General features: G+C 43.3%; 2 protein-coding genes across 2 annotated transcripts; one reads left to right on the forward strand and one right to left on the reverse strand.

Moving 5' to 3' along the window:
* Positions 1-3,378: 3,378 nt before the first annotated feature.
* LOC311494881 (dual specificity protein phosphatase 7-like) lies at positions 3,379-7,466 on the forward strand. Its single transcript, XM_084554142.1, has 3 exons — positions 3,379-4,044; positions 4,677-5,105; positions 5,844-7,466. Exons 1-3 carry the CDS (start codon positions 3,651-3,653, stop codon positions 6,152-6,154), a joined length of 1,134 nt encoding a protein of 377 aa, XP_084410268.1. The 5' UTR covers positions 3,379-3,650; the 3' UTR covers positions 6,155-7,466.
* A 7,220-nt stretch (positions 7,467-14,686) lies between these two features.
* LOC311494670 (troponin C, slow skeletal and cardiac muscles) lies at positions 14,687-17,760 on the reverse strand. Its single transcript, XM_084553844.1, has 4 exons — positions 16,978-17,760; positions 16,217-16,331; positions 15,526-15,662; positions 14,687-15,335 (listed from the first exon to the last, which is right to left on the reverse strand). The coding sequence occupies exons 1-4, from the start codon at positions 17,045-17,047 to the stop codon at positions 15,304-15,306; spliced, it is 354 nt and encodes a 117-aa protein (XP_084409970.1). The 5' UTR covers positions 17,048-17,760; the 3' UTR covers positions 14,687-15,303.
* Positions 17,761-21,645: the final 3,885 nt, after the last annotated feature.

Here is a 21,645-nt window from a genome sequence, read left to right on the forward strand (position 1 = left end):
GGTGATATTGGAGCTTGTCGCTTAGGTTGAGGATGGTGTAGGATAACTGGCATTTAGTTTATAGATCTACCAATAAAATAAACCGTTGATTTCGATCTGACGTGTCTAATAATCTTAACGTAAGGGCATGTTTTTTTTTTGTTTTTTTTTCCATTAATGAATTTGCATTTTGTGGCATTCACGTTTTCACCGCACGGGGGCGTACTGGGACTCCTGTTTGCAGCTGTGAGGCCGTGACATCAGGCGCCTCCTCCCTTTGCAGATGACTCATAGCTGGTGCAGCAGCGTTCACGATGAACCACTAGAGGGTATCAGCAGAGAACAGGATATTGTGTTTCCCTTTTAGATATCAGGGGAGATCACTTTGGTTGTAATAAAACCCAGCTACCATGTTCCTGTGAACCTCACAGCATAGTATCAGCATAGCCTCCAAATCAGAGATTAAAGATATTATTTTGAATGCCTGCTTGTTTCATAGCTGTCACACGGATAGTTTCCTTGTTTCACTGACTTTATACATCCTCTGTCTTGTGGCCTATGCTACCACGTGCAGAAAAACATCAATGAAACGGAAGCCCCCCCCCCCCACCCATCTGGCTCATCTCTGAATTCATCTCACTGTAGAAGATGACAGGAGTGTATTTGTGTATCTGCTGGGTATGCGTGGCAGCCCTCGAGCAGAACTCAACATACATAACCTGGGATTCTGTAAAGCAAAGGCGTTTCCTGTCGTTGCTATGGGAGAACTGAAATGAGCTCATGTTTTCATTTGTTATGTAACAAAAGTGAAAGTGGAGCAATCAGGTCATGCAAGATAACTTCATTTTATTGGTTCTGAGTTAATACTCCTGATGCATGTTGACATTTTGGGATATTTAACAGAAAATCAGCATGTCATTCTTGGATTTGATTTGATATGAAACGAGGTCTTTCTTTCACCTAAACCAGATCTTGCTTTATAAACAGTAAACCTGGTAAGTCTGTGAAGTGTCGTTGAAAGACTCATTTGAGTATTATTTGACCTCATTATCACATGCATTATTTCCCTCGTTGCTTTCTCAGATGCGGGCTGCTCACTTCCTCATTACGGAAAGTTTAAGGGCAGATCCAACACCTCTGCGCTTCCTGGAAGAGATTTCAACTGGAGCAGGAATCATGTGGGCATGAGAGGCTAACGGGCAGAGTGTGTACGTGTGTGTGTGTTGGTTTCTGTATCTTGACATCATGTGGATGTTGGAGGCAGGTGCTGAAATGCTGGTGCTGCACTGTGTGGCGATGATACGGTGGTGGTGGTTGTCTGATCGGTTCATGGCTGACAGCGTTTGTGTGTGAATGTGTGTGTAGGTTTGGCTTCTATTCTTCGTTCTGTGTTAATCCCAGTGCCCTGCACATCTGTGTATCCCCCACTCACGTGTGCAGACAGATGAGCTGGATGGCTGGATTCCCACTGCACGCATCTCTCTCTCATCCCCCCCTCCCTCTCTCTCTCTCTCATTCCTCCTTATTCACCATCCTCCTGCATTATTACACACATCAGTGATGAACCATGGGAATGTCACGGTCACATTTCTCACAAAAGACACTCTAGCACGGCAAAATGGATGTGAGGCTTCGGCTCGCAGTTTGGGTGAAAAAAAAGGGGAGGGCTTCCTTTATTCACTTCACCTTTGAAATAAAATAAAAATAGAGGAAGAGAGCAGTTTCTTGGGTGTGTCAAGTGTGATAATGAATATAATCGCGATGAAAGACAACAACACCCTTCTGTGGTGAAACAGTCTCAAAAACAAACAAAAAAATAAAGAAATAAAGCCGGGTCTGAATTACGGAAGTTAGATTTTCTATCATCTGAATTCGGCCTTTTTGTGTTCAAGGTGTCATTTCATTGCAAATACTGGATTTCACACACAGTGTTTTGTAATAAACAATAAACTATTTGACTATTGTTATGTGAAATTACATATTTAAGTTTATAGCTATATTAAGATCCTTGTGCCAGTTGAGATAGGATTCCTGTTTGAAAAAACGTATCGTGAAAGCAATTCAGAAAGTCAAATCAACAAGAGACAATATTGTAGATTTTATCTGCCAATTATTTATGTATAATTTCAAGTTTATAGGTTATTTGCACATGTATGTTATCCTGCATCTCACACTAACCCATAGCCCTAATTGGAATATTTAGAAAATTGCAAGTGACAAAATGCTGTTAAAATGCAGCAATCAACTCCGAAAAGAGACAGTATTGCGATAATAATTTACTAGTGCATGCTCATGAAATAGAATTTGCACGTGTTGCAGTTGACTTACATACTAACCCAGACCCCCCAAAAAAGAAATATAAAATAGTAAAATAATAAAAAAACTAAAATAATAAGTTGCAAAATGCCATTAAAATGTAGTAATCAACACCAGCAAGATGCAATATTGCAACAATAATTTGAAAGTGACGGTTAATGTATACAGTGAGCGCAGTAAATAATTTGCACATGTATATATTCTGGGTGTATATATATATATATATATATTGGCCCAGATCCCTAAAGGGAAAATAATGCAATTTACAAAATATCACTAAAACAAGTGTAAATAACTTGCACATGTATGTTATCCTGCAAGTTGGAACAGTTCAAATATGACTCATATACTAACCCAGAGCCCTGAAGGGACGATTCTGAAAATAACACAAGTCACTAAAACAAGATAATATCGCAATAATATTTCAACAATAACAATTGACAAGTGCAGATAACTTGCACATGGATGTTATCCTGCAAGTTGGAACTGTATGGCTCATAGACTAACCCAGACCCCCTAAAAGGAATATTTAGAAAATAATAAATTGCAAAATACCATTACATATAGTAATCAACACCGCTGCAACAATAATTTGAAAGCGACGCTAAATACATGCAATAAGTGCAGTAAATAATTTGCATAATTTGTTCAATTTGAAAAAAAGAAAAGAAAAGAAAAGCTCATATATTATCCGAGATCCCTAAAGGGACTATTTTGGTCACTAAAACAAGAGAATATCGCAAAAAAATATGTCAACAATAATAATTTACAAGTGTCAATAACTTGCACGTGGATGCTATCCTGCAGGTTGCAGCTCTTCAGCTGTGGCTCGTGTACTGACCCGGAGCCCTGAAGGGAATATCTAGAAAATTGCAAGCGACAAAATGTCACAGAAATGTAGTAATCGTGTGATAACAATCTCTTTAAAAGTAGAAACACCCGGTCGTGTGTGTGTGATTGACAAAAAACGATTCCATTGAGACAAAACTTTCTGCTATGACTTTAAATCGTAAGGAATAAACTCCTCCCTCTTGAGTTGCTTTACTGTCAACTAAAAAAAAAAAAACCCTCCCATGCATCGGAATGGTAAAAAGAGATTGTGCATGGAGGATCCTGGTACGATGTGGAGCGGTTGAAGTTGATGAAGAGCTAATTACCCATTTACATCTGTGTCTCGTAAATCAAAGAGTCTCCATTAGGTCTTGCTGGATCAAACTGATGGAAACAGAGAGGAGGAAAAAGGGGAAATCTCTTCGCTCGAGCAGAAGCGCCATGCACTGGTGGGGCAACATTTAACACTCTTCTTCTTCTTTTTCTTCTTCTTTTGGGGGGAAATGTAGTTAGGTCGTCGCTCGATGGACTATGATACTGAGTCCGATATGTCTAATGTGACGCCGAGTAAAAGCGTGGAATGGCTGCAACTCGAGTTGGAGTCCGGAGGCGCTTCTCTGCTCCTGCTGGACTGCCGCTCACATGAGCTCTACGAGTCATCCCACATAGAGAGCGCCATAAACCTGGCCATACCGGGGCTACTGCTGCGGAGGTTCAAGAAGGGCAACCTGCCCATCCGGACCATCATCCCCAACCACGAGGATAAAGACAAGTTCATGAGTCGGTGCAAGACGGACACGGTGGTCCTGTACGACGAGAGCTCCGTGGACTGGCAGGACGGCGGAGCTCCTGCGTCCGTTTTGGGTGCACTTCTACAGAAGCTGTGGGAAGACGGCTGTAACGCGTATTACCTGGAAGGTGAGCTGATTTTCCTTCAACATAATTTAAAAAAAAATAATTATACGTAAATTTTGTGTGTTAACATTAATAGAAAACTGGTAAATTTAAACGCTAAAATGTCCTAAAAGCGTTTTTGGCGCATTATTAGCACAACTTTATAAACTGAATGCAAAGCTAACAAGTGTTTTTTTTTTTTGTTTTGTTTTTTTAATAGTAGCAGTTTTTTTTAACATTGACGCGTTGAGATTTTAAAGTTTCAAATGGCAACTTTAAGACGATAGGACGACACTATAACCGTCTATATGTTGTTGCCGTTGTGTTACACACGTGTAGATGTGTGCGCTCACGCCGTGTCGTGGGTCTGAAGGCTGCTGCTGTGAAGTTTGTGTGCAGCTAACTGAGATTCTCAATTAAAATTCCAAAATGGCGGCGCCATGTTTTGCTCCAGCAGGAACAGGCATGCATTTCATGAATGGTCTGTTTGGGGGGTCTGTACAGCTCTGCTTTCAACATCCACCACAGCTTTTTTGCTGTTAAAAATAAATCAAATACACAAGTTACATTCACATTGTCACTTTATTTTGATAATATAAACAATATAAACATATAAATGGGACTTCAGATAAGTTTTTGCTTTGGCTCTTTTCCAGGTGGATTTGTAAAGTTCCACACAGAGTACCCAGAACGCTGCGAGACCCTCCTGGACAGCTCCTGCCCCAGCTCCTCCCCTCCGATGTCTGTCCTGGGCATCGGCAACCTCAGGATCAGCTCAGACTGTTCCGACGGAGAGTCCGACCGAGACCCCAGCAGCGCCACGGAGTCCGAGGAGAGCCCCATCCCCAGCAATCAGCCCGCCTTCCCCGTCGAAATTCTGCCCTACCTTTACCTGGGCTGCGCCAAAGACTCCTCTAACCTCGATGTGCTGGGCCGGTACAACATCAAGTACATCCTGAACATCACACCCAATCTTCCCAACAAGTTTGAGCACGACGACCACTTCAGGTACAAGCAGATCCCCATTTCGGACCACTGGAGTGAGAACCTGTCCCAGTTCTTTCCAGAGGCCATATCATTTATAGGTAAGTTAATAATAACTGGTTTGACTGGACATACCACTCACACTTTTCAGAAACTATGCGAGTGTGTTTGATTAGTTGTTTGTTTTGCTACAAGGAGTATATTTTATGTCGTACAGGAGGACTGTGCACACTCTTGTACAAGAGATTCAAACTGAAACATTGAATAAGAATTTAAAAATCCATTGTTATCATTTGTAAAGCGGTGCGTGAATTTTTGTGGGATAGGTGGGAGTTTTGTGTGACTGGTTTTTACACAGAGCAACAACACATTAACCTTCAAAGTGAACACTTTTTTTTTTTACTCCTGCTCTTTGCACCACCACAACATTATGTTTCAATTTTGCTTTTGATTCTGTGTTTCTCACCATGACTGCACCTGAAACCACAGCGTTTCATTTGTTTGTTTGGTGGTTGCAGCGCTGTGTGTCATGAACTAGTTTCTTAAGATGCTTAGCCATAGAAGGAGGAAGGAAGTGTTGTTTCCACTCTTCGGGGTTGTGTTTGATTGCAGGTTAGGAGTTACACACAGCAGACAGTTGCTTGTTAATGTCTGTAACCAACAGGGTGCTACTGTTTTCTTACTGGAATGAGTTGCTGAAAGCTTTGTTTTCTACTGAGGATCACATTGATGTCTAAAAAGTTTAAATATAATTTAGAATAACCTGAAAACTGTAGAACATGTCTGACGTACTCAAACAGATGTCCACGGGTAATCCTTTATTTCCCCTTCCTTCACAGATGAGGCTCGGTCAAAGCAGTGTGGTATCCTGGTCCACTGCCTGGCCGGCATCAGCCGCTCAGTCACTGTCACCGTGGCCTACCTGATGCAGAGACTCAACCTTTCCCTGAACGATGCTTACGACTTCGTCAAGAGGAAGAAGTCTAACATTTCACCAAACTTCAACTTCATGGGTCAGCTCTTGGACTTTGAGAGGACGCTGGGGCTGCACAGTCCCTGTGACAACCGCTCCACCAGCGAGGAGCAGCTCTTCTTCACCACACCTACAAATCACAATGTCTTCCAGCTGGACAGGCTCGAGTCGACATGAGGGTAGATAACGTTGGGGAGCCTGTCAGATGCTAGCTGACGTGAACCGTGAGTCAGTTACAGTATTTGCGCACCAAAAGGGACTGCATCGAGCTGCCTGTTAGAGGAACAGCTAAACAAAACAAAACAAAAAAAAACTGTTAGATCCGCTCTCTATGCCTTAATGTCTAACACGAGGAATTCTGCGATCAACCACACATGGCATTAATCAACGGTCATGTACAGCCATAACGGCAGGACATTTCATAACTTTTCTATTGAAGTTAAGATTGTTATATGACTGTTATTTGCTCTCCACCAGCTGTAATATGGATGTTTGTGTGTTTCTTTGCGTTGCCTTGATGGTCTAAAACGAGTCTTTGGCCAATCTGAATGTTTTCCGGGGGACCAGTTCAGTGCGGGACGTTTTGTTGGTGTTCTAGCCGAGGGGAATAAGCTACTGCAGCGATCCGACCTCGAATTATTGTCCAGTTTGCAGCCGTCGTAGCAGGGAGCTTTCACTCAGAAACACCTTCACTAATATCTGGTAAACATTAATTATATTTACAAGCTTGAATGGCAGTTGCTGTGTATATTTCAACTGTGATATTTCCGAAATATCAAAGTTTAAATATATTACTCTTATGTAGCACTCCTGTACATTCTGTTGCTTATAACTGCATTATTTGCATGTTCTACTGTACCAAGGACCTTGCTTTGTAACCATTGGGTCATATTATCAGTTATTGCCGAGGCCTTGATCGTACCTTAACATGATATTGAACCATATGTCAGTTACTTTGTCGAGGTATAATGTATAGGACTGGCTTTTCTTTTCTCTTTTTTTTTTTGTCAAGGTTGAAAGGAACAAATATGTAAGTAATGAGTGCATAAACAAATGGATGTCCACCTTCTTTTTTTTTTTCACTCCGACATTCTTCAGCCTGCAGCTACTCTTCCTGTGGCACGGCAGTGTTAACGGAAGACACGATGTGTAATTAGTTGTTCTCGATTGCCAGTCTCAGAACAAATGAGTGAGTTGGATGAATAAGAGGAAATGACTTTGACTAATGTGTTCTTACCTCACAGAGAAGAGAGACGTTTTCAGGGATTTTTATACAAAGGCATCTCATCATGGCCTCTTAAAGTGCACCCAAGGGCTGTTTTGTCTGTCTGTAAAGATATGTACATAAATGGGGGGACCTTTTCTGAAAATCATGAAGGATATGAAAGTAACCCTGTTCGGGCGCTTATGTATAGTATATGTAAAGCTAAATGTCCAAGACATTCTGTACAAGTTTATACAACAAATATATTGTATATTTTTACTTGAATATTTGTTTGTCTTTTGTTCAGGCTTTTACTGTAAGTCGATAGCAACCTCATGTAAAACAAAAGCGGTTGCGTGGTTGAGTGAGAAGCAGACAGCTCTCTGAGTTGTTCTTGCTGTGTAACCTCAGGGCTGTAGGTGTGGTCAGATGTCTTTTTTTTTTCTTTTTTTTTTTTTCTGTCCACTCTGATGCTTTGACTTCCTGTCTGCCGCAGGCTTTTTGACACAAAGGCAAGTGACAGGGCCAGATCTGTCAATACCACAGTGCAGACACACCCACTGCCAGTCACTCAAACGGCGCTTAAAGGAAAAGGAAGATGACACAGCACGCACTCTGCCACAGATACAAGACTTCCGACCACTCTCGTCTTCAGCTCGGGGAGTGATAAAATTCAATAGCAGTGTTGCACAACGGTCTCGTGAGGTATTTTGTCCTCAGTTAAAATGATTTTAACATTCACTAGCAACGCTGCAATATCCGGTGAAGCTATTCATGTAATTTATTTTAAAAACCCCAAAAGAGGAAATGAGAGCTCAGTTAGTTTAGAGCAGGAAATCAGCATAGTTTGTTGTCATTTTATTATTCACATGTTGCCATTTAAAAGCTAATATTCCGAAAACTGTAAAAGTGCAATTTAGGGATATTCTCAGTTCTAGGGAAATCATTATTTCTGTCCCTTCACTCAGCAATCAAACATTTTCAAGTATTTCCAGATTTCTTTGTGAAGTTTCACAAGAAAAATGCGTTCTCCTTCTCTCCGTGTTTTCTCAGCTTTATATTTTATTCTGGCTGCCCAAATTCTCACTTGGTTCGGTGTTGTTTCTACCCCGTCTGGGAGATTTATGCATATGTTCTGCGCCGGATGACAGAAACATGATGCAGTGAATTCCCTCCGCTGAAGAAAATTATTTCGTGAACAGAAGCCAAGCTTTCTTAATAGGCGGGAGGCAATGTTCTGTAGTCTGTCCATGCTGCAGTTCACGGTCCAATAACTGTCACTCTGCGGGATTTAATGACTTAAACACGGCACTAAAACTGTCACGGATCCAGCTCCGGGCCTGAGACGAGCGAGAATGTTGTAGTGGGCTAAAACCAAAACCCTCAACTTTCTGTGCGGCCACATGGAGCATGAAGAGACTTGCCTCGAAACACCTTGCATTTGTGATCATAAAGGCTGTTGAATGATGGGTTTTCGAGCGTGACTGAACCTGGCAAGCTGCATACCTGCGGGGCAAAGCTATGATTAGGTCTGAAAAGACACCCACGTTAAGGTGAAGGTAATGGGTGGCTGCAGCGCGTGAAAGATAGAAGTACAGTGCCTGGAGATGATGGAGTGTGAACCATTAATCATAGTGACTAGCACTGTACAGCTCCACTATATCAGCAGTGCTTCACATGAGTAATGATTTATAAAGGTACACACCTACGCATACCAGATTTTATTGTTGCTTCAAACCGCAGTTGTCTCCAAACACTCCTCTTCAGGTATGATGCACAGGAAGTGTCTACAGGTGCGATTCTCATGAAGCTACCACTCAGCACCTTTTTTTTTTGCACCGACTAGTTTCAACTGCCTTTCTCCTTTCTCACTTTTGCAGTCTGTAATTATCAATCATTTCGTGGTCTGCTGCCAGCTTCAGAGCAAGGCGTGAGATCTTAACTGTTACAAAGAGCAGGAAACATGAATGACAGAGCTTATTGTGAGCATGACTTTTAAAATAAAGCCTTCGATGAGAAAAATATAATTTCCGCACACAGGAAAAAAAGGAGCCCTGTGCACTGTATGTGATGTTTGCTGCCACAGTATGTTTAGTGTGCGTATTTCTCTCCTGTTTTGATCACTCTTGAAGGGAAGCAGAGGCGAGGGCAGCGCTTACTCAGCAGTCATTGCTGGGGGAAGCAGATGTGCATGAGTCTGACCGGGTTTTAGCTCGAGGTGGGGTGGAGTGGAGTGGGGTGGGATGGGGTGTGGAGTGGGCATGTGCCTGTTTGAAAGTATTTGTGTGTGCCGTTGTTGAGGCTGCAGCCAGCCGGAGCTGGTTCACACCTGCTGTGGTTATAAGGACATACTTAGCATACTGCATGACTGACAGTCATTTCACAGCTGCTTCTAGTTGTGATGCACAATAATAGGGATGGTTCGTTGCTTCAGCTTCAGCTTCAGCTCGGCCTCCATATTCACTGACGACCGAGTTCCTATGAAATAGTGCACTTTAGACGTGTTTAAAGGAGTCTCAACTATTCTATAAATGTCTGGGCATGCAGCTGTAAACGCCATTTGAATAACTGCCATGGATTTCTGCTGCCCACTGTCTCACTTTGCTTGTGTATCAGCAGATGTTCATGGCAGAGGAGAATAATCCTAATCTCAGTATTTGGCCCAACACTGTCACTGACATCATGGTGCTGAGAAGGGGATGACATCATGGATGGTGTGCTGAGCCATGCTGTCTCTGATATATATATCAATATAGATAGATAGATAGATAGATAGATAGATAGATAGATACTGTATATATTATAGGCATGTGGCAGAAAGAATGTGAACATTTTAAATTTTCAAATTACCCTTTATCCGTGCTTTCAAGCTTTTTTCATTCATTCATTTTCAGTAACCGCTTGTCCTGTGAAGGGTCGTGGGGGATGCTGGAGCCTATCCCAACTGTCATCGGGCGAGAGGCGGGGTACACCCTGGACAGGTCGCCAGTCTATCGCAGGGCTATGCTTTCAAGCTTTGCCACAGAAACTGTATTTTTTCTCTGTAAGCTGTATACCTCCCATGTCCCCTTATCTGCAAGGAAATAAGCACTGGTACAAAACCGATAGTTGTTCTCACAGAGATAAAGATTGATTTAAAAGCTGCACAAGGCTCCAGGTTTTGAAATAATCAACATAAGAAGTCACAAAATGTCCTAAAATCACAGGGCTTTGGTAATCTTATTTACTGTGCTGTTACGGTTGCAAATCAAGTCATTCTAGACTTTCCAGCCATCTAACAGGAAGTATCTTATCTTTCCAGGAAACTACGACCGTTGAACTATCTTCGTAAAAACAGGCCCCAAACCCCTCTCAAGTTGGTGCCTGTGAATCATCAGACTTCCCTGAAAGACACGCATGTTCTCCTTGGAGGAAGAGAAGTGTGAGTTTTGGCAAAGAGAATAGTGGGTCATGTGTAAAGCGGAGCCACATGGAATCCTAGTGGCAGACCGAGGCAGCCATCTGTTAATACCAGAAGTCTCTCATTTTGTGGCCAATTTCACCATCCGGTGATGTACAGTAGTAGCCCGCGTAGCCCACCAAGCACAGGAACACAGCGATGTTTGTTTGCAGTTTCATCCATGGCAAAGTGAACGAAAGGGAACATTCCTTGTGTCCTGCTAGACCCAACACACGGAGTAAAGGTCATCTGTCTATCATGTGTTCTCGCTCCGGAACCGTTGAGGAGGCCGCGCTGGGAACTGTCTGGTATGCCGTTCACACAAGGCCATATGTTGCTTACAGTACTGAATCGCTGAGTGAGCCAAAGAGCATGTCTGTGCTTCGGGATGTGCTACGTCACGAGGGCCTGAAATAAAGATGTCGTCAGGGGCAGGAATCTCTTAAGGGTCAGTTAAAACATCTAATAATCAGTAGGCCTGCTGAAAACATGTCTAAAACTATACCAAGATGTATATTATTTCTCTAGTTAAACATGGAGGTTTACACCGTAGGGAACCATCAACCAAGTGCATGACTCAAGCACTAATCTATTGTCTATATTTTTATGATAACTGGGAGGGCTTTGTCCACTTTTTGTCCATTTTACAGTCTTTCAGCTCATTATTTTGTTTCTACTGCCCTCAATTTTCCTGCCGTAGCTCAGTCTCACTCCTCTCATGGTCTTGTTTTTGTCGACAGTTCTCAAAAAAAAAAAAAAAAAAAAAGGCTGCACTTTAAAGCCCTGCACCAAACAGCTGGGGACCTCAGCGTATTTCTGTCAGGAGGAGGAACTTTAATTTATCAAAAAACACACATATTTGTAAAATTGTCTACAAAAGATTACAAGCAGTTTCACCAGCCAGACTGTTACCCTGGTTCTTTTAGGTTAAAGATTGTGCAATATGTGTGATCACATGCTGTTTCTAATGTCAAGTGTAACCATGTGTACTGCATGATAAGGGCGCTTCTTCCACCATTTTACATTACATGCACAGCTCCAAGTTTCCTTTCTGAAAGCGGTAAAAATAGATAAACCCTCCAGTGATGCATTTAAAGAAAACAATTGCTGTTATTCATGCGAATCAATGAATAGTTATTGTGGAATTCGAGAATTCTGTGTCTCGTAGTCCTGCTGATCTATGGGCCATTATGGCTGGCCAGTCCAGAAACAGTACTTCAGTGTTCTCAGCACCCGAAGTGGGATGGAGCGCCATGATACAATATTCTGTCTGTTCCAGTTTGATTTGCAGTCCTTCCACTCTCTTTGTCTAAAGTGTTCCACTTCCTCATTGTGTATTTATGGCAACAAAAACAGCCTACCATTCGCTCTCCTAAAACAGACACATCATCTAAGGTTCAGTGTTTGCTAAATCCACGTCTGTGTTTGTTTTTATAGACACGTATGCGGCTTATAGATGATTATAAAGCCAGTCTTTCACACTCAAGAGCCGGACTAATAATAGAACACACACACACAAAAAAAATCCCAATCCCATGACTTGAAAAGAATAGTAGGTGACAAAGGTTTTAGAGACGTTGGGAGCTGGGGTTCATGTGTTTTGTGCCGCTGTGAATGGTGAACAACAGGAGATTAATCTGCAATATTTGGCACTGGACGACTTCCAAGACCATGTGATGTAGAGAAGCAAGAAAAACAGGAATCCTCTAAACCCAAAAGCCCGCTGGCTTCAAACAAGATCTGAATGTGTGGGCGGCAGAAAGATGGTATGAGTAGTTAACGCCTTCCAAGCTCTAAATTGTGTGTGGGGTATTCCTCGCTCTTCTGGGGATTTTTATGCATCTATAAATCACACTGCGCTGGAAAAAAGGTTATGAAAACATCACCCTGCTGGTACGGCTCAGCAGCAGCACAGTTTCAAGTCAATTTCATGGTGGATCGGGGCTCTTACGTGATCTAATGGTTTGAATGGACGATTTATAACACGGTGAAGCGCTTGAGCAGCTTGTTTGAGTTCACTCGTCGGCCTGACTCACTCTTAGCCAATGGAGTAACCCATTGTTGGAATAAAACTGAATGAAGTCAGTTACACAACACTGTTAGCTTACTATTGCCTATCTAAATCCCTCTGTTTCATGCACTTTCAACGGTCAGTGTTACAGAGGGCATGAGGGTGGCACACAAAGAGGAAATAGGTGTTATGTTGACTTATGTTCCCACAGTGCCAAAGGTGGTTCATAACCACAGTGTGTGTGTGTGTGTGTGTGTGTGTGTGCGTGTTAATAACAGCAGGCATGAGTCATCCGGCCTGTCTTACGTAATCACTTCACTTCTCCACCCAACTTGCTGCCAATGCGCCACACCCCAGATTCATTCACACGCTTCTCTTCTGCTGCCCAGCCTCCCATTGATGGCAGAGAGAGTAGTACTCATCCTACTCCACGCCGCGGCGTCTTCACACACGGCGGTCTATGAAGAGTTCACAAAGTACTTTGGTCGAATATGTGTGACAACACAAAACTAGCATCCCAAATTTGAGCATTTTATATTATCCTTTCACAGTTCATCACAGTTTAACAACGTGTATTTGGTCAGTGCAGCTGCGGCGGAGACAACTGTGGATGATGTAGTGTGCTATATCAGGCCGGTGAGGTTTGCCTGGCAGGGCTGTTGTGGTTCAGCGTGGGATGGGGTTTACAGTCCCACGGGTAACACATGACCAAGGGGACAGAATGGAGTTAACAGGACCCCCAGGGAAGCAGAACGAGATGGCGACGGAGGGAGGTGGGAGGGCCTTCGGTCGTTGTCATCAGTCAGGCCACTTACGTCAGCTGCTCTCACGAAACGCTGTCAATCTCATTTAACAACAGACTCACACAAAAGCTCACAAATTGAACAAATAGGTGCAACGTGTTCGTGGCACTCTTGAATTCTCACTTACTTAGAATCTTTCAAATACTGTATTAGGAGCTGATACCACCATTTAAATAGTTTGTTTATATTTAAATGGTTTTATTGTATCTTAGAATTATTTTAACCCCTTTGAAGATACACATATCGTACTATGTGTCAGACTGTTTCTACCAACAAGTGCTGTATATCTCTGCAAAGAGTGTAACTGTGCCATGAAATATCTCATCTTCAACTTCTAGCAACTGAACCTAACAAGCAGATAAGACTGTGTTTTCCTGCTGACATCAAGTGGCCGCAGCGCTAACTGCATGACTCCTGATAACTGCAGCTTCTTTACGTGGGAATAAGGATTTGACAACAACAATACTGGGACTGTTTATTTATTTATTTTTTAATGAAATACTTTGGATGTGGCACTAAAACCTAAAATGTTTTCTTTTCTAAAATGAAATGGCTTTTGAACATTGTAAAAGCAATCACTCTACTATGATAATCCAGATGTTTGCCACCATATATGTCAGAACTGAATCTATATTTACAGTGGAAGTGTTATCTCTTTGTAGTCGACCAGCATTCTTTATTAGGACAAAGGTGACTGATTGTCAACTGGTGTCGGTCAATCCAGATCCCCTAACATGGTCACTAACATGATTAGACATAAATAGCTCCTGTCTCAATAGACTGTGTAACTAGATACTCACAGAGCAACCATGCGAATAGTTGACATACTTTAGACAAGTGCCACTACACAACAGAAATTACACGGAGGACTCAAAATTTACAGCGGGCGTCTCAGTTTCACGCAAAAAAACGAGCCTCTTCCTGCGGCAGGACAACGGTAATATTTCAGCCCTTATTTGCTTGTTTATATGCTCTGTGAATAGCAGGGGCAGCGAGTCAAGCATGTGATCGGCCTGTAAACTCCGAACGCCAGCAGAGGCAAGGCAAATACTAGTTGTTTGTTCCTCAGCACAACTGTGGTGACTGTGTTTTGTGCACCAGAAAAACTAGCAAAACCACAAATACGCTCACCCAAGGATAGGGTATCATGTCTCAACAGCTCATCGAGCCAACCAGGTCTCAAAAAGATTAAAGCTGGATAATTCAGACAGAGTGAAAAGCTGACCAAACGACTGCACTGACAAATGCGTGTGTTTTATTACATGGGTGCACATTCCGAGCAGACCTTTCATGTAGAAACATCCAGGAACACGAGAGGGGAATAAGAAGTCCTGAGGGTGTTTTAGACATACAGAAATGTATACAGTGTGCATATCATAACATGTATACAGGAGGGAGTCTGTAGATTGTTTTCAAAGTATGATTAGTCTACCGGAGCTTGATGGAAAACTACCTTGGCTCGTGGATATGTCCTGCTTTGTGCACACATTCTGTCCAGGTAAACAATATCAGCCACTCAGTAAGAAGACTTGTAAACTGGCTCTGGCACTTCAGATATAAGATTTAGCTGGAAACAAACACAAAGTTGATATCTCAAGCAGTCCAAGTGGGGAATACTATTTGACCTCTATATAAAACATAAGCAATTTGGATACATTTACACAGATTTTGTATACGTGGGTGCGAAAAGGTGTCAAAAACTGTATTTACAACAATGCAGAAGAACACAGAAATGTTCAGATACAGTATTTGACTAAATCTTGCAAAGTCGTCCCATCGTTCCTATCAACGGCCCTTCAGTTCCAGGTATCCACAGGTGATTCACAGAGAAATAAAAAAATAACACTCTGCATCTTCTCCTGTTCCGGATTACTCCACTCCTTTCATGAACTCCAAGAACTCTGCAACATAAAGGAAATAAGCAAAGGAATAAATAAATCTGAGCCTGAAGCAAACTGCAACTGTGAGGCGTCTTCATCAGTGTCACGATGAAGTGTCATGAGTGGAATGATGCACATATCTTTGAGGGATGAAGGACGAATGAAGGTCATAGAAAGTGTTATAACGCCGTGATTAGCTCAGACTCCTCACCATCATAGTCGATTTTGCCGTCGTTGTTCTTGTCCCCGTCTTTCATCAGTTCCTCGATGTCATCCTCGGTGATCGCCTCTCCCGTGGATTCCAGCATCATTTTCAGCTCGTCCAGGTCAATGTAACCATCTGCGTTTCTGCGCAATCAAAGGCGAAGAATCTATTATTTTGCACAAGACAAACACATGAATTATTTTTTACATTAAGCTTCTACAGGTGGCGGCGGGGGAGGTGGCAAGTTTGCGTGCGGCTGATCAGAACCGAAGTGTCTGAGAACCATCAACTGTGAGGAAAAGAAATAAATAAGTAAAACAGTCTGGCAAGTTTGTTCTTTGATGCTCAGACGAGGTGTCTGGTTTACATGGAGTGGGTGTTTGAAATATTCTGAGCTGTCAAGAAGGATTATGGAGCAAACTACATGATGCACGCTGCACAGCTAGTTGGCGTTTTGTCAGTGCATAATTGCACACAGGGAGCATACTTTGCTGAAACTGGGCTATGAAGAGCAATTTGGTTGCTAGACTGTGGTAATTTTTCTGATGATAGCCTCCTCTTGTTAAGGCTAATGTGTCCAGTGTGTACAGTACTGAGTATCGTTTGTTGTACGATTGTGCCAGTTGACTACTCTCGCTGCATTAGTTCTCCAGAGTGCGATAGCGGAGCAGACAGGGGGTTTAAGCGTGAAACTTACTTGTCAAACATTCGAAACAGCTCTGCCAGCTCTTCCTCTGACTTCCCTTTGCTGTCGTCTTTCATGCATCTCACCATCATGACCAAGAACTCGTCAAAGTCCACCGTGCCACTCCCTGCGCACACACAATGTCACTTCATCACAGACTTACACTAGAATTTTACCTTGTCAAACCATGAGAACTTTTCCTTGAAGGCGCAGTCTGTGAGCATATGTATTCATGTTAGCAATTCTGTGTTGGAATTAGTATTTGTGCAGCTTTTTAACACAAAGTCAGACGATAGAACCTGCCCTTCTGTTAAAAATATGAAAGATTTGTTAGTAAACAGCTTATTTTTGGTTATTAACTCATTTATTTTATTATATTTGTAAGGAAAAAGTATATTTAAGTGTGATGTGCGTGGTCAAAAAACAAAGTTTGGGCCTTTAAACATGTCCTTTTATAGTAAACTAGAGCATCTGACAACATGAGTACGCTGAAGCTTTATCAAACAAAGTCCAGATGCTGTATTCTATGTTTCATCACTGCATCGCATGGAAAATTCAAGATGACTCATGCATCATCTGATACACATTTCCCTTTAATTCAGCCTGACACATCTCATTGTATTTAAGAACCTTGACTAGCATTTGACATTAAGTTTAGGGGGGTTGTCTGCACAGCACGACTGCGTAGCGGTGGACCGGAAAGCTAGCTGATCCGTGGAAATGAACGGGAAGTCGTTTAGTTTTTCTTTCTAACGTGGCATTTTTTGATTTACCGTCTTCATCCACCTCGTCGATCATCTCCTGCAGCTCTTCCGGTGTGGGGTTCTGGCCTAGCATCCTCATCACCTTCCCCAGCTCCTTGGTGCTGATGCAGCCGTCCTCCGCGTCTTGCACGAAGATGTCGAAGGCGGCCTTGAACTCTGGCGCACAAAAAGAACAACCCTATTACAGCCCTGTTTTCCCTGCATGCTGCTGTCAATGTAGGAATATAAAGGAATTTATCAACAATTTACGCACCATTTTTCTGTTCATCTGTCAGCTGCTCAACCTGGAAGAGGATACAACCAAATTTGATGCATCATACCACCATGAACGTTTGCGTATACTGATGTAGTTATGTTTATGAAAACTCCAAAAGTAGGTCATGTTTCAGTTTTGGTTTTGGGTTAAGACATCTAGGAATATAAAGTGTAAATTCAGTCTCTGGACCAGATTATCCTTTGTCTGCTTGGATAACTCCTCAGTCAACAAACACGGGGCCACCCCTGACTAAACGCAGAAACCTATATATCATATGTGAGAGCCAGTAAGACAAGGAGTTAAAAATAAGCAGACAGGAGGATCAGGAACCACAGAGAAAGGACACAACACACAGTGCTTTAAATTAGCATAGCTGTGGATCTGACCCAACAATGGAGCAGTAATCCCGGAAAAGCTACCACGAATGAGAGAGGGAGACAGCTGCTTATGTAAGAGTTATTGTCTGTCGTCCACTATAAATTAAACACACACACACACAGACGCCCTGAAATTCGCACTCCTCCGGTGATGATGTATGAAAGAATCCCTCTAAACGAACGCGTGTAATATGCATTCCTACGCGCTGCCTCAGCTGCACCGCTCACTTGGGACGTGAGTGGACGGGACAGCCGGGTGAGTGTCCGGGCAGAGGTGGACACACAGCCACGCAGCTCTCGAGCTCACAGATAATGCTGGAATTCAGCCGCGGGGGGTTTTATCTAAACCTGAAGCCCTTCTCTGGCACCAGAGGACCAGCAGACACAAAAGCGTCTGAGCGACGGGGACAAAATTAGCCACGCGAAGTGGGACTGGTCCATTTGAAGTCATGAATGAAGCAGAGGAGCGCGGACCAGGGATGTGGCCTGTCAGTGACCTCATGAGTGGCTCATATCAGAAGTGATAGACCTCAAGTAGGAGAACGTCAAGAGGCGTATATATGGTGCCGCGGCTCTTTTGACATCAGTTGGTGATGGAGGTGATGTGCTGTGCAAGTAACATCAACTGGGATTTGTCAGCCGTTCAAGTAAAGTCAGATAACATCAGATGGGGGACCTTTTTTAGAAGACAAATACATACACAAGTATCAAAGCTTTCCATATAATACTTAAATACAACAGAAAAAAATAAGTCCTGTGATCTGAGATTGTAAAATTAAGTGTTAAAGATCATGATCATGGTTTGTGATCTATGAGAACATCGCTCTCATACCAGATTAGTTCTCACAGATTTTTGCTGAGCATCAAACAAACCAAATCGCTCGATCACAAGGAGCCAACTGCACACTTTCAGCTGTATGAGTCGTGAGAGGACGTACCGCTGCCTTGTAGATGTCGTTCATGTTGGAGGCTCGTCCGCTGCCTGTCCTGACAGTGTCCTGGCACGAAGGAAGGTGGTACTGTCCAGCTCAGGGCAGGACTCCTGCCTGATCCCAGGAAGGGTTTTATAGCCGGAGCCTGGCTCTGTCTGGTCCCTCCCTGGGCCAAGCAGCCTCCCCTCTGTTCGTGCTTCATTGTCCGTCCACCAACGTGTGTCTGTGCATGTGTGTCATTTGGCCAATCTGTCACAATCACCGGGCTCAGATAAAAATGCGGCAGCTCTTTGGGGGGCACACTTTGGAATGGAATGAAGCGAAGGGGGCATGCATGGTGAGACCTAATCTCCAGGGAGGAGGCTGGGTGGGGGGGCTATAGAGACACTCAACATTCCTCTAGACCTGGACCAGAGACACAGAAGGCTCGGGAAGTTGTGGGTCTGTAGGGCGGGGGTGGTAGAGGAGGTAAGAGCGTGGAGGCCGGGATGGGATTCAGCCAGCACATCATGGAGGGAGGCAAGAGAAGGAAAGTAGCTCTGTGTGGTCCAAAAAGGCTTGACGATGATGATGTACGTCACATTTTAACTTTCAACTCCAGCAGGGCCTTCTGTAACATCAGGGGCCTGGAACACCTAAATGGAGGAAACATTATTCATGTTGTACCTTTGTTTTAAGTGTTTATCATAAACATGCTATATTAGGTCAGGCATGTAACCTTTTGTGCTGAAAGCAAAGGGCCTTCCTAGGTTATCTAAGAGACTAAAGATGAAATTATTTACCCAAACAAAAAGGTTTAGAGGTCTTCAACTTTCTGCTTCGACCCCAATACAAGCAAAGTCACTGGGATCCTGGGATTTAAGATGACATTACTGGGAATATGCTGAGCCAGAATGTCTTTCTGTAGGAATAGTACCTGTAAAATTATTATATGTTACATTATTTTTAACCTTTTCTGTGGTGTGAGCACCACAAACTAAATTCCATTGATTTCCAATAAGCTTTGGTCAGACTAAAGACAGTTCCCTGTTAAATTATAGGCTTCATTTTTAGTAGATGTTCATCAATTCGTGAGATAATAGTTAAATCTTCTGATTATATGGCAGGATTCATTCGGTGGACAGGAGGATGTTCATATCTGCAGGGACCTTGTCTTCTAACTAACCCAGGATTTTAATTCGTGGTTTTCGTGTGCAGCGAAGACTGAGTCAGCAGAGGGTGCTGTTCGCTACATATCGACTAAATTAAATTGTTGCACAAGGCTGCCTCCGGATATCCAATTTATCAATAGAGGGGTAGGTGAGAAATCTGGGTCAAACAAACCAAACACTTGCAGACACATTTAAATTGAATTGTACACCGTGCAAGGCTCTGCTGCTGCTTTTTTCCCCCTCTCCATGTTCTTTTGAAACAAGGCCACCTCAATCATTTAACTGTGTGAATCAAACACACGTGCTGTCACAGGAAAAAAGCTTCCACGCACGCACACACACACACACACACACACACACAGGCGCGCACACACATAGCATGCTGTGGCAGGCATTCTAAGTGACGAGTGATCATGCTGGTTTATAATGGGATGCTAATGGGGACTGGCACAGCTTACAAGCATCATGCAGCCACTCAGAGAGAGAGGAAGAGAGAGAGAGAGAGAGGCAGCTCACAGTGAACATACATGTCCCACACTTACCTGGCAAAGCCCTCACATCAGTGCGTGTCAGTCACATGCATGGAAAAGGACAGGTGATGAGGTGAGGAGGTGGTGGGGGTGGTGGTGGACACGATGCTCAGATAGATTTGTGCGTGCTTTGACTGCCATTCCTCCAAATTTCATAATCAAGACAAGGCACGTTGCCGTTGGAATTCAGAACAGGAATGAATCGTCATCAGTGGCATCGGCTCAATCAGCTGAAACCCGGAGCATGCTGATGAGTCCACATGGTCAGCCAAACAGATTCATTTTGGAAAGGCTGAGCGCAGTCTGGCGGGTGCCAGGAGTGCCGAGCAGCTCTGCAGGGGGCACTAGATTCTAATGTAAAGCTTCCTTGAGCATGCACACACATGCACGCCCACGCACACACACACACACACACACACATGTTGTAGCACCAAAGACTGGCATGCACATCAAAGAAAGCATATGGAGTGCTGTTTCATTGGAGCTCTCCACCAATTTCCTCTTACAGAGGAAGGCTGACGAAAGAGCCAGCCATCTCCTCCACACAGCGCAATCAGACAGCGCATCTCAAATCCACAATTCACCGCACACCGCTTTTTGAGGGGTTGCCATAGAAACTCTGCTGGGTAGTAGCGGGCAGAAAATGAGAGGAGATGAGCGGGGCTATTTCCCCCTCCACCTCCTTCTCTGCCTCCCTGCCACCACATTTTGTCCTCAGAGTGACTGTATTATTTTCCATTCTTTGCCTTCTATTTGCATATGTGCCCACCTCTGAATTGCGTACACATGTGGTGTGTCACTATCAGGGCTAGGAATTTGTCACACGTGCACCCGAACCATTCATGCAAATGAACTAAATCCAAATGGTAGCATTTCATGTCTCTGGGTAAAAACGGGAACACAGGAATCACAATGTGATTTGAAGTTTCACAAGCATCAACGTTATGTTTGTGAGTCCTGCTTCACATAGTAATAGTTGTCTGACTGACTTGTTATATGAAAGGCTAGACGTCCAACTACAACCAATATATTTTACTGCAGAAAACATTATTAAACTCCAAGTGTGCAATATGTCAAAAACACCCAAGGTGTGATGTCCCATTCTGGCACTTCTGAATCAACTGAACTACAATTGCAAACATCAGAGTGTATATCAGGGCAGTATAAATACTGATGTGATATAATGATTGGGTTGACGTGCAGCTGAGCTTGAAGCATAGGTCCTACGCTCTCTCCTCCTCCCCTCTGTGTCCTCACCTCCTTGATTGCCAAGAGGAGGAGGGGAGCCGAGCCTGTCAGCCTCTCTTTCGGTCTATTCTTTCTTCCCTTCCTCTCTCTGTCTATTTCACTCTCTCTCTGCCTCCTTTCATTGATGACCAACCTGTCAGCTGCTCCTGTTGTGGCAGCCTGTGAATGCGCCGCATGTGACTG

This window comes from Chelon labrosus (assembly GCF_963514085.1).
Source record: "Chelon labrosus genome assembly, chromosome: 10".
Taxonomy (NCBI): Eukaryota; Metazoa; Chordata; class Actinopteri; order Mugiliformes; family Mugilidae; genus Chelon; species Chelon labrosus.